At 47.9% G+C, this 13,434-nt stretch overlaps 1 protein-coding gene across 1 annotated transcript in view; it reads left to right on the top strand.

The window, feature by feature from the left end:
• Positions 1-13,434, top strand: part of PRKCQ (protein kinase C, theta) — a 57,992-nt gene that overhangs the window by 33,632 nt on the left and 10,926 nt on the right. The window contains exons 12-15 of the mRNA XM_012664948.1: positions 5,477-5,568; positions 7,158-7,220; positions 10,383-10,521; positions 12,710-12,898. Coding sequence (XP_012520402.1) covers positions 5,477-5,568; positions 7,158-7,220; positions 10,383-10,521; positions 12,710-12,898 — 483 coding nt within the window. The remainder of the gene's footprint in view (positions 1-5,476; positions 5,569-7,157; positions 7,221-10,382; positions 10,522-12,709; positions 12,899-13,434) is intronic.

Here is a 13,434-nt window from a genome sequence, read left to right as displayed (position 1 = left end):
GTGTTTATCTCTCTTGTATAAAAGGAGTGAGAGGTGTATGTTCAGAGCAGGAATGATGGTTACACTGTGTCATCTGAGATCCAGGCACCGTTTGTCTCCCTGTTCCCTCACCTGCAGCACTGGGCTTCCACCTTCGAGAGTACTTCATGGTCCACTATGGCTGCTGGAGTCCAGCCCTCACTGCCACAGTCTATTCAAGAGGCAGGAGGAAGGAGAAAAGGATAGAGCAAGCCCATGCCAGCCTCTCTTCCCTATTAAAGTGCTCTCCCCTAAGGAGTGATAAAACTTGACATCTCTCTAGTTGCAAGGAAAGCTGGAAAATGGAATCTTTCCGCTGGGCACAGTACTAGCCAGAATAAATGTTTTTACTCAGAAAGAAAGGTAGGCAACCAGCCATCTCTGCTCCAACCTACATTTTAAAATAAAGATAGGACAACAGCTACTTTTATTGCAGGTCCTTTTTGTGCCAGTTAGTTTCCTAGAAACTTTGAATACAGTATCTCATTTAATTCTGATGACTTCAATAAAGTAGATATTAGTGTTCCTATTTTACCCACGAGAAAAGCAAGGCTCTTTATAAAGATGAACTCACCTAAGATTGCTCAGCTGGTAACTGGGAACAATGTACAATCTTCCCATTTGTCTTTGTGCAGATGCTGGTCTCCTATAGATCCATACTGTGTCAGTACCTTAGTGACACGCCACGTCTGTAACAACTAAACTTTTACCTAAAGGGAAGAACAAACACTGAAGAACATAAATTCCCCTCTTTTCAATTATGCTGGAGGAAAAGAAAGATTCATAATTCAAGTATCTAAAGTTTCTCTGATTCATCTCCGATAAAACTATGGAAAAATAAGAAGGTTTAGTTCCAAAATTAGTTTGGAAAGGAAAGACGCATCTAACACTGTGAGAATCCTGTCTTGTTGGGCTTTTTAATTATTATTTTCAGGAAATAATTTTTCCTTAGAAATTAAAAGTGAACTGAGGTCTTTCATTGGGTCTCCTTCGAATTCTGAAAGGCCTATCTGAATTCAAGTCTAAAGCTGTCACTTAAGAAGTGTTAACCGTTTCACAACTGAAAGCAGCATTGGACGGCATGAGAACCTCTCTGGGTCCTTCCTGGGGTTGGATTTGCAAGTTGGCAGGTGCAGCGTCGTGAGGGTCTGAACCCCCGCTCCTGGCCTGGGGTCGGGAGTCCGAGAGCCGTCGTTCATGGACTGACACGCTGCCCTCGACTTCCACACTCCCAGCGGAACCAGTTGAACGTTCTTGGTCAATATGACTTTGAAATTTCTCTTTTATGAAAAAGAAAACTGAGTTTCACTTTCTATTTATAGAACACACAGAGCTTCACTTCCGGTGATGGCTGGAGGGCGTGAGCTGACAGTTCCTTTGAACAAGTTGCCTAACATTTCTTTGTGACATTGGTTCTCTTTTTTTTGCCTCCAAAAGCATAATGGAAAAAAAAAAAATTGCACTTGCAGAGAAGTTTGAATCTTTTGTGGAGAAAGTACTATACTAACTGCAAGATATTACTATTATTACTTGAAGTAAAAGACAAACGACTTCAACTTGATAGTTTTTAAAAAGTATGTCATCCTGGTATTTCCATGGTTTAAAGGCAAAGATCCATCCAAGACTGTCAATCCATGAACCTTTCAGCTGAGTTAGGAGCCCTGTAAATTATCACAATTGTAGCAAGGGAAAGAAAAACCACCTAAACCACATCCTCAGAAAGACTTGTCGCTGCACTAAGATAAGAATTAACTTTTTATGTCATTCCCCTTTTGTGGTGACAGATAAGTCTCCTTCCTCTAAAGTGCTCTGGCAGCTTTCTGTTCCTAAGGATGCTCCCCAATTGCAATTTCGTAAATTGGGGTCACTTACGTGCTTCAGATGCCCTTTTCTGTGCAGCAGGGCTGTGATTTGGCGGGTGTTAGATTTACCATAAATTGACAAAAATTAGTGGATTTACAGTAAATGTATGGTACATTGAAGTTACACCCGCCACGTCTGCTGAAGGTTTTTCCGTGCAAAGACACAGATACACAATGGGCAATTCATGAACAAGTTTTCAGGAATTCTTTGACCCTAAGAAAAAATGCCCAGTGTGTCTAAAATGCACACCTGCTTTTTAAAATCACAGGTACGTTCTCACCTTTATGTGACTCTAGCGTTTCTTCAGGATTCAAGGGCCTGCCTGTCACTCTGTTCCTTTGTCAGCTGTCCTTTTCACGAAGCCCCAGAAGAACTGTCACCAGCTTCACAGGAGACAGGAGGATTTTGCGTCTCCTTTGAGAGCACGTTTCAGGGAAGCGCCTCTCCTCTAAGAATCTATCTTCTCTCCCTGGTCCGAAAGCTTGCTCAGAAACGGCCTCCTCCACACCCCGCTGTTTGGGGAGAAGAAAAAGAAAAACAGACAGTCTTACAGTAAATCGTATTGCTGACTTGAACCTCTCTGCCAGAGTCCTCAGGTGCGGGAAGGGCTGGTCTTGAACGCACCGAGGAGCAGAGGACATCCGTCCTTGGCCCACCCTCTTCCCACCCCCACCACCCCCACGCGCCCATCAGCCCACCACCTTCACGCCGGTCCTGGCGTTCGAATGATCGTGTGCACACTGTGGCTTTCTAGTCTTTGTCTTTATCCCAAAGTCATTCTTACCCATCTCCTTGTCTCTCCCCATTAAAACTTCACTCACGTCAATGTCCTTTTCTCTGCTCTCAGTCTTAGAGAAAATACATGACAAACAGCACAGGGTGGTTTAATAGGTGTTGTTCCCAGTAATAATTTCTTCTTCAAACGGGGCACTTAGAGCTACAGCTCCTCATTAAACGAGAGATCACATTGCGTTTGAGGTGATCGTGGTCCCCGTCCTGGGGAAGTGACTCTTTGGTGGAAACTGTGGGAACAGCTGAGAGTCAGAATAAACCCACTGAAGAGGTTCGACGGCCAAACCACAGAAAAGCCCACCCTGGCAGGGGGGAAGGACTGACAGGGAGGATCCCTGGGGGAGGGACAGGAGACCCAGAGCAGTGAGGATGCTGGGAGCCAGGAGAGCGAAGGATTTCAAGAAAGAGAAATGAAATGAGGCTCAGGAAAGGGTAAGTAGCGTCACCGAAGTTACGAATGGATGGGATTTGAACTCAGATCCCAGTAAGGACAGCGCCCTCGCCCTTAACACTCACTCTGGGTCTCGTTCTTAGTTTGGTTCTCCCTGCGCCAGTGTGGAGTTGTCCCGGTGGGCAGAGGTCTCCTTGTGGTTCTGCAGGGCTCCAGGTCGGCTGCGGGTCACCGTCAACTGAGCACTCCTTTTATAAAAGTTTGAGCATATTATATTTGTATTTACTTTCTACAACCGGGATTTTGGATCCAGCTTTTAAAAGCGTTATCCGTCCCTCGAAACCTGATTCTTAAATCCAAACCCCAGGATGCTATGGTCTGTATGGGCACACATTTGTGCTAATTTCATCACAGAGCCGTCTCACCGGGCCCGGAGCAGGCCAGAGAGATCTTGGATGAGCGATTCCCGAGCTCTCTAAACGGAACCCCAGTCTCTAGAGAGGCAGCAGGTGCCCCGGTCCTCACCCAAGCTGGACTTGCAGGCGTGAATTGCCCCTGAATCCCCTTCAAGAAGCCCAAGTGTTACCTGGTATTCACCGAACTCAAAGGTTAAACTGATACAAAAAGCCATCATAAATGACAAAAGACAATCACAGGCATTTTTAAGTGTCGCTGGTTTAATATAATGACGAGACCAGGAACAGAGTTTTGAAAGATTTATTGCGAAGCCATCAACTCTTTCAGGAGGATTAAATGTGGCATCCAACACGCTATAAATCTCCAGTACGGCTTAATTAATAATCACGAGCAGTGTCGTCTTCTTCTCGCCCCGGGGTGGTAAACACTGACCCGGCCCTGTGATTTCCAGGCTCTATAATGGCAGATTCGACTCCCCGGCGCTCACTGCTGGGTGTGAAGTCCGACTCAGGCCTGAGAACAGACGGGAAGGGGGCGAGGAATGTGTGCCATGGGGTTGAACTTTTGCCTCCAAACTCCTCCCCCAACTTTTTCCAAGTCCAAACTGACAGTGTGTGGATTCTAAAATTTCAAACCTTTCCCGGAATTTGTAAGCATCCTAACACTTAGACCATTCACCCAAGCACTGTCACAGACGGCCGTACTGTGTACACTTTGATACCGTTTGTTCTCCTGAGGACTCGAAAGGAGATCGCACCGGTGTGGCTCGTACACGGCCAGTATGGTTCGGAGTCAAAAGGCAAAGGGTAGAAGCTCTTGCTACGGAGCCCGTGAGCGCAGGCGCTGGAGAGGTGAGTCGACAAGAAAGCAGGGCGTGCGCGGGTGACGCGAGGGATGACTCTCAAATCAGGTTTGAAATAACGATGTAAGTTGTGATTTGTGTCAGCTGAGAATTTTGGCCTGTCCAAAAGAGAAAAGAGTGAGCTCTAGTTAAATATAAACGGAACCACTAAATTAGGTCTGAGATCAACTTTGGAGAAAGCGAGCGGACGCTTACCCTTCCCTGAATTGCCGAGACAATTGCCACGGTGCTTGCTTTTCCCCATTCTGCGGAGACTTGGCGTGAATATCGCCGTCGGGCCGGAACAGCCTCCCCGCCTCCTCCCTACGCCCCACCGCCTCGCTCGGCCTCACGTCGAGGTTTAAAGGTCAATTCTGTTAAACAATCCCCAGGTGAGCTGTTCAGGTGCAAATTCATGCACAGACACGCCAGAAGTCTCCACGCTTTATGGATGACTCAGTCTGTGATTCATACGAACCCTTTAAAAAATCAGGGTGCTGAAGTGTTGTGAATACATTTACCGGGGAAATACTGTCTCTCGCAGTCAGAGGGGCTGAGGCGGTTGCAACGGTGGCTACTCTGACACTCCAGCCACTGCCTGGAGACCGTCAGCCTTGCTTCTGCATCTCCAATGACACGCATGGTGTCCTCTGCTCGGAGCGACACCCTCGAAAACTGTGGCCTGCCTCTGCGACAAGTGAAGTCTGCACTGGAGAAAAATAAGGCTAAACTCGATTGCAATTTCCAGGCAGGAATGAGCACGCCACGCTCACTGCCCCCGTGGCGTGCCCACACGCTGTGCTCCACGGTGAGGTACTGAGTCTTGAAGGAATGGTGTTTTCAAGGCCCGGCCCTGTGGTCAGAGACCAAAACTTATTCTCTTTACCGTCCTACACATTGTCAGTTTCAGTGGGTGTATGTTCAGCACCTGCTGAGTGCCCAGCACCACCCCGCCCAAATTCCCCAGGTTCCCTGGGGCGCAAAGATATAGATCCCCTAAATTACGCTGACAGTCTTCTTATCAGTGATTTCCAGACACAATTGGTGCGTCTGAAATTATCTAATCCATTTAGAAAGCGGTCTTTTTTTTTCCGGGGTATTCCTTTGTTGTTGTTAAGTAGCTAAAAGTTGGGATTGTTTTGTTTTTTCCCTAGGAAAACCTCTTTTTTGTGATGGAGTATCTCAACGGAGGAGACTTAATGTACCACATCCAAAGCTGTCACAAGTTCGATCTCTCCAGAGCCACGTAAGAGCCCTTTAAAGGGTTTGGGGTTTTTTCATTATTCTCGTCGGTCCCCGTGTATCCAGTGCCCACACAACACGTTTCCCACGGAGCATTGTTTTCTGCCTAAATCCCAGGCCAAGGGCCAGGTTACCCCCTTGGGAATACATCGAACAAGGCAATAGTCTTCCCAGTGTGTGAAACTGAAGTTCGGGCCAGTTTGCTTTCGTTTCTCTGTGTCTCGAAACCAACGACTTAGTTTCTTAAGGAAGCACCCCAAGCGTCAGGCACAAGGGCAGTCAAACGGAACACATCGCAAAGGTGGCCCCGGGGACGACGCTTTCACGGGAAGTTCAGTGTGGAGGCGTAAAGCGTTTGGCTCCTGGGGCATGAAAATTAGGCAACTGGAGAGGCACTTGCTCTATTTGAGAATAAACCTTCACCTGCGCTGGCATCGAGCAGCCTCAGACACAGGTGAGGTGGAGCAGGCTGCGTTTACCTGGCGGGACCGCGGCTGAGCCCATGTACCCACGGCCCCTGCCCGCGCTGTTTCCCCGCCGGCCCAACTTCCTGCTTCCTGTGACACTCAAGCAAAAGAAAACTGTGCCGCCGGCTCACTTAAAATGACGGGCACACGCCGGCGTCCTTTGTTCCATGCCCGGTCATCTCTCCGCAGCAGCACTTTGAGTGGTTTAGGTCGAACCATGTTGAAAGACGGACTGGGCCCGCCACCAGCCCCCGCAAAGCCCTGGCCGAAGCGGCTGTTTTGTCGAATCCAGTGGGCAGCACTGTGCTGGTCTCACTGCCTCCGGGACACTCCTCAGCAAAGCACCCCGAGAAAATTGTATCAGATTTCTGCAGCAATCACTGGGTGGTTTTCATGCCAGAAACGATTCCCGCAGCCCACCGTCCGCCGGAGCCGGCTTGGACACACGCTATCTGTTGTGTCCTAAACGCGTTCTAGGAGGGAGAATTTTGCACTCGTCCCTGAGATCCAGCAAATCTCACTTCCAGGAAACTCCCTCTTATATCTGACCTTAATCGCGCTCGTGACGGCGTGAACTCATCCCCTGTGAGCCCGTCGCCCGTGAAGATGAAGAGTAACTTATCACCTTGCATCTTCCAATATCCTTTCTTCCACCTCCCGGGCTGTATTTTTCACCCAGGCCAACGGTTGTCAGTGTGAAAATAAACCAGCCGGATCTGTTTCCAAGGGCTCTGCATACAGGTCTACGGGCGCCAAGCAGAGCTGAAAATAAAGGGGGAAATTATTTGCCTGTTATACTATCACGTTAAATGTTCGTATATGTTTTATTAGCAAAAATGGCCAATGTGAGCAGTGCAGTTTAAAATACAAGAACAAGCTCCAAGTACAGGTGGGCCCCACGTGAGATACCTGCTGTTTCGCACTCTCAGGGCCGAGGCTGGAGGTGTCTGAGCCTCACTTTCTTCTGTGTAGAACGAATAGATGACATTTTCCTCGTTACGATTAAACAAAATCACGTGTGTGTGCCATTTAGCCGGGCACTGCACAGACATGAGATCAGCCGGGTTTGGGGATGTTATTTTGTTCGGTTACTGCGTTCACCTTGAACCTCGTTCTCCGCCCGCAGGTTTTATGCTGCCGAAATCATTCTTGGTCTGCAGTTCCTCCACTCCAAAGGAATCGTCTACAGGTACACTCTGCTCTTTGCAAACAAATGCTAAGATATCGGATTCCCCGGTCCAGTTCATTCAATCGCCGTACGTTAGCGAAATGACGTGGCCAGTGGGATTTTGGGGGTACAAAGTCCCACACCCACGCCTCCTGCCACAGTGATCACGTGGATGATGATTTTTTTTTTATTTCAGCATATGACGGGGGTGCAAATGTTTCGGTTACATATATTGCCCAGAGCTTCAAGCGTGCCCGCGCTATTTCTCCATCTCACAATGTTTGTTTCTATCATGTCACCTTGTAACTCATTGACACTCAGAACAAAAAGACCAATAAAGTTCCATAAGTAGCTTTAATGTCACAAACAGATCGTATCCATTTTAGAGCTCTTCCTCTGTCCATGTGTCGAATTCATGTTCTTTAGGGCATCTTGTGCACCAACAAGAAAGGAAACTGGGTTTATTTAGGCTCATGAGGTTGTGGGGGCCCCTGAAAGACATCATCAAATAATTAAAATTGAGGTAGGTCGTCAGACAAGCACGTTGACGTTGAGATTGGCCATAAGAAATTCTTCAGCTGCTCACGTGTAATCTGACTTACCTAAACTTTTAATCTGGCAACTGAATTAACAAAGGGATTCTATTTATTTCCTTATTTTGACAACTTATCATGATTTTCTGGGTTGGGTCACAAAACTGGTGTATTATAATCGTTTTGAAGGGTTGCCATAAGAAATTACTGCAGACTTGGTGGCTTAAAAATAGAAACTTATTCTATCACAGTTCTGGAAGCCAGAGTCTGAAATCAAGGTATCAGCGGGGCCACGTCCCCACCAAAGGCTCTAGAGGAGACCCCTTCCCCGCCTCTTCCAGCGCCTGTGGCTCTGCAAGTGGAAGAAGTGACTCCAGAAAAGGTACAGGAATGGGGAGGTCAAGTGCAGGAAGGTTAAACTAATGTGTCGGGCTTTAGTGTCAAGGCAACCGTTGGACAAAGACAGGGATCGTAGAGAAGCAGGTGGTAGCATCGCCATCGTTCACCGTCTGCTGATGGAACCACAAAAGCAGTGACATCTTGTAAGATGTCACATTCCTTGGTTTGGGTTCAGTGTAAAAAAAAGGAGCCGGAACATATGCAGACATGGAAAGAGAAGAATCTAGAACCTCAAATCTCAGACTATTAGAAATAAAAATGATCTTAAGATTGTATTTTATAGAGATAAAACTGGGCCCAACTCACATATTTGAAGCCACTTCCGATACTTTCATGTGGATTGTCTCATTCCACGTCCCAGGACCCTGTGAGACGAGCCGGGCAGTTGCAGGAGACATCAGAGAATAGAAATGGCATGGCGGAGCCGGCCAGTCAGGAAGCTGGGACTCGGAAGCCAGTTTGACTTCCACTCCGCCTCTTACGAATGGAAAAGCTTTGCTTCTGTTGACCACACAACTGAATGAACGGCTTCCACTTACTTTCTGTCGTACTGGACGCCTGGTGGGCTGCTCCTTGAGCAGATGGATGCTCTCAGAGACAAGCTGGGAGCCGTGGGCTCTGAAGTCCTTCTCTGGGTCCTGACGTCCTGTGGGACACATGCATGATGTGCTGCAGAACATTCTGGGTCTTTGGGTTCTGTGGCACCTCCAGTTGGCTCCAGGGACCCTTGCTGGTCTTCCTCTGCCCTTATTCCTGACCCCATGGAGGTCCGGCTTGCACAGCAGCCTCTCTGGTCCTTTCCTGATCCGACGTAGATCTCTCAAAGCTTCTGTGACCTTCTCTCTCATGACCCCGAACACATCTGGCCTGCTGTAAAAGGTGAATTGAAAATTTGACACCAATCTTACTATTCCTAGCCTGAGGCCCAGAAGACACTTATTTTTAGAATCAGTTAAAATGCTGCTTTGTATATCTCAGCAAGACCAGTTCGATGGGAAAGGCCAGGGGAGGTTGGTATAAAGGGACGGAAGAGAAGATAAAGATGGGGTTTGCATTCTAGCCGCTGGCTGGCGGTGTGGGCTGGGATGGCTCATATCACCTCCAAGAGTCTTTCTTTTCCCATCAGAAAAAGTATGACTAAAATGATAACAATCTCAGATCCAAGGGCTGTTGTGAGAATCAAATCATAAAATACCGTGCAAGTAAGAAAACCCAATATGAACAATAGCCATTCTGTTCCTTATTCTCATGATCTGTGTATAGCCCTGCAGCCAGATATCTGGTTCCCTAGAGATGACCCCAAAACCACCCTTCAGCCAAATTTCTAGAAACATATGTAAATGCTCTAAGTGATGCAAATATGTTTCACGTAGCAGAAACTCAAAATGATATCAACATGGCGTAGCATGTAGACTCAATGACGCACCTGAAATTTTAGCATAAGGAGTTAAATATAACCTATAACTGGAAATAGCAGAATGCATACGTTGCAATGAAACTGTGTTTAATTCCAATGAAAGATCAGGAGACAGACAGAAGACAGCTCGCACTCTCTAATGAGAAGGCTTAGACGTGTTGGATGTCTTCAGTCCTGATGGTGAAAGTGTGGCAGCATTTGAGTTAGGATGAGAGAAAAACAGGACTGACGTGGATAGGAGACATACTCCAGGCCTCCCAGTCAGACAGACGCTGCCGGTGACGCGTCGGTAGCGGAGATGACCACGCTCCCCCAGATGGGAGACATCAGCGCTCCGGGGACATCTGCTAGTTGTCTCAACCCCAGCAAAACAGCCATGTCTACTCCCAGTTTCCCTAGCTAACTTGCTCTCACAGAAGGTGGAGAAAACAATAAAGGGAACAAGGGAATGAACTGGAACTGATAATCCCTGGCTGGTAGTGAACTCATGCGACACACAGTGACACGATGCCCAGTGTGTGCTGTGCTGTTATCAGAGCGGTCGCGATGCAATAAATATTTACTAACAGCAATACGTATTCCCAGTTGAACAAGGGAGACAGATGAAACAGTGACGGGAACTTTGGAAGAATATGCATATTGATGACAAGTCACATAAAACCACGCAAACTTTTGCTTAAGTAAAAGCGAGCCTGGTTACCAAACTGCGGCGGAGAAGGCAGGGCCATCAGAAACCGAGGCGGTGTCTCTCTTGTCGTGCATTTCCCTTTGGGCTCACGTGGCCTCCCCATTGTACCTCGGACAGTGAGATGTTGCTTTGCTTTTGTTTTCCAGGGACCTGAAGCTGGATAACATCCTGCTAGACAAGGACGGACACATCAAGATAGCAGATTTCGGAATGTGCAAGGAGAACATGCTGGGAGACGCAAAGACGAACACCTTCTGCGGGACGCCCGACTACATCGCCCCTGAGGTAGGATGCGCCGCCCCGAGGCCCCCACGCGCCTTCCCAACTCAAAACATCCCGGCTGCGTGCCGCTGCTTCTTCTTCCCCCGAAAACCAGAAGGTTTTGAGTATTTTGGTCCAAGATTTGTACTTGATGTTTTCTAAGTGTTTCATCAATGCACGTGTGGTGGCTGTCACCGTATGGGGGGTGCTACTCACGCTGATTACAGCTCTCCAAGGCTCGGTGGTTCAACCATCCCTTTTGGTCACGGCTCTGACCCACCTCCAGCCTTAAAATACACTCACTCTGCTCAGGTCTACCAGAGGAGCCGCCAGTAAGGAGCCAGGTAGAAGCAAATATCCACCTAGGTCAAGTGGTGTAACTGTGGCCTCCAAGACCTGATTGGGGTTTCCAAGCTGCCAAAGTCTCACTGACACCCTTTTCCTCCTCTGTGAAATGGGTATAACGCTGATGTCACCATGTTACTGCGAGCGTTAAATCAGAGAGCATGTGACACTTAAACCTCACCCACCCCCATGCCCCCAAAACAATAATAAAGCATCGATATCATATTCTGAACACCCAGAGGAGCGGCATTGGCCCAGAAGGCGTCCATCAACCCAACTAAACCCGCCCACCCAGGGAGATGGGGGCCTCCCCACAATGTGGTCCCTCCCATAGCAGGACTCGTCCTAGTGGCTTTTTTATCTTCCATCTCCCTGCACGACTGGATGTTTGTTCTAAAGTCAAGAACTGTTTCTTATTCTTTTTTAAAAACTTTTTATTTAGAAATAATTATATATTCACAGGAAGTTGCAAAAATAGCACAGAAATACCTTTCATATGTGCGCCGCACCCAGGTCCCATGGTTAGGTTCACGTGGCTGTGGTACAACAGCAAAACCAGGAAGTCGACGCCGGTCCAGGGTGCGGGTGGTCCCACGCCATCTTCTCACATGGGCAGGCTTCTGTGACCTTGTTCACTGTTATATCTAAGGACCTAGTGCAGGGTGCCCATTAATGCCTTTTATAAGGATGAATGGATGAATTAATTAACACATGTGTGAATGGGTGATGGTTATTTGATAAAAAGACAGTGACTGACCTCTGATTTCGTGGGTAAAATAACTTCAGCAGCGAATCCCTGTCATTGCCAAAGTGACTGTGGCAGCCTCAGTCTAAGAACTGTGTGGCTTTGCCCTGTGGTCGGGTGGTATTTAATTTTAATCTAACCTTGTTTAAAGGCAAGGTCGGCCTGTGTTCCATAAGAAATTGTGCCTTTTAACTTGCAAGGCACTGTTGAGCTCAGAGAGCGTGGCTCATTGATTTAATAACTCTCTGATATTAGAAATCTCCGCCTCATTCAGGTTAGCACGAACGCAGATATTGACACAACAAACCATTTGCAGTTCAAAGTGAAGCCAGAGCTAATGAAGGCACAGGTTAATTAAGTGCAGCCTCTGAGTTCCCCTTCCGAATAATTCTAAAATATTAGGATATTGGTGCTTTCTGAGCACCACATTTGAAGAAGAAAACTGCCAAACTCAAGATGTTTAGAGGGTAAGGGCCAAAATATTGAAGGGTCTGAAAACCACGTCCTATGAAGAATAAAGACAAGAGACAGCAACGGTGCGCAGACCACCAATGCCTCCCACCTGGCCTCCCCCCTGGCCTCCCACCTGGCCCTCCTCCCTCCCCATCCATCCACAGCACATCCTCGTTACGTATTTTCAAATATTTTGATCAGCTAAGAAAGCATCCCTTGAGGATACAGAACAATGCCTCGTCCAGCTCTGGACTCACAGGCTCGGCTCCAGAGGCTGACGGAGTCTCAGATACCACTCGCTGTGCAGGAGAAGGAGGGGACGTGGCACCAACTGGTGACGCCGTTGGTCGTGTTGTGCTGGTTTCTCGGGTTCAGCTCTGCGCACAGAGCGCTGATTCTGATTCTTTGGGCAAAAGCGAGGGAGGGACACAGGACAGAAGAGACCACAGGAGGCAAGGCCACGGGGGGACACGGAAGAGGGACCACCTTAGCCCTTAAGTTAATTCTATCCAGTCATCGGCTTGTGAGAAGATCCAGTTTTCAGGGTGATCTTTGTTGAAACCGCACGCATCGTCACCGCCGATTATTCGCGGAGTGGCTTTGAGAAGTTCAGAAGGACTTTCACAGCCTCACTGCTTTGCCTTCTGTCTCTGCCTCTCGGTTGCACAGATCTTGCTGGGTCAGAAATACAACCACTCTGTTGACTGGTGGTCCTTCGGAGTTCTCCTGTACGAGATGCTCATCGGGCAGTCGCCCTTCCACGGGCAGGACGAGGAAGAGCTCTTCCACTCCATCCGCATGGACAATCCCTTCTACCCACGCTGGCTGGAGAAGGAGGCCAAGGACCTTTTGGTGAAGGTAAGAAGGAGGTCAAGGAAGTCTTCATGGGAGGCACGTTTGGGTTTCTGGTCACTATTCCTTTCCTTTCTAGACTCTGACTTACGCACAGTAAACAGTGATTGCACTGAACCGGGTTAAATGGGACACACGGTCTCTGTGTTAAGTGGGCGCCAATGTGATGCACATCAGGTATCGAAATGAGTATAAGATAAACACTCACGTGTATCATTGATAAAAGAAATGCCCAGGAACCAATTCTGTGACGCTTAAATACCCTCCCTTGCAGGTGTAGTTGGTCCATGGAACGAGCACAGTTTGTGGCTTAGAACTCAGACTTTTGTTTCCTGTGGTCGCTATTAAAAGTATTCAGCCCAGCTCATCTTCCTGCCCCTGGTTGGAAACTTGGACAGGATACATGACTCTTCTGCTTACTCTTAGGTAAAAGACAAACCTGTTGTCTCTCTGAAGTCATAAAATACTGTCTCAGCTGAGAAATTAAAACCATCAAGTCCAGGGCCAGGCGTGGTGGCTCACGCCTGTAATCCTAGCACTCT

This window comes from Propithecus coquereli, unplaced genomic scaffold (assembly GCF_000956105.1).
Source record: "Propithecus coquereli isolate 6110/MARCELLA unplaced genomic scaffold, Pcoq_1.0 Scaffold94, whole genome shotgun sequence".
Lineage (NCBI taxonomy): Eukaryota > Metazoa > Chordata > Mammalia > Primates > Indriidae > Propithecus > Propithecus coquereli.
This window is presented reverse-complemented; position numbering and strand designations above follow the sequence as displayed.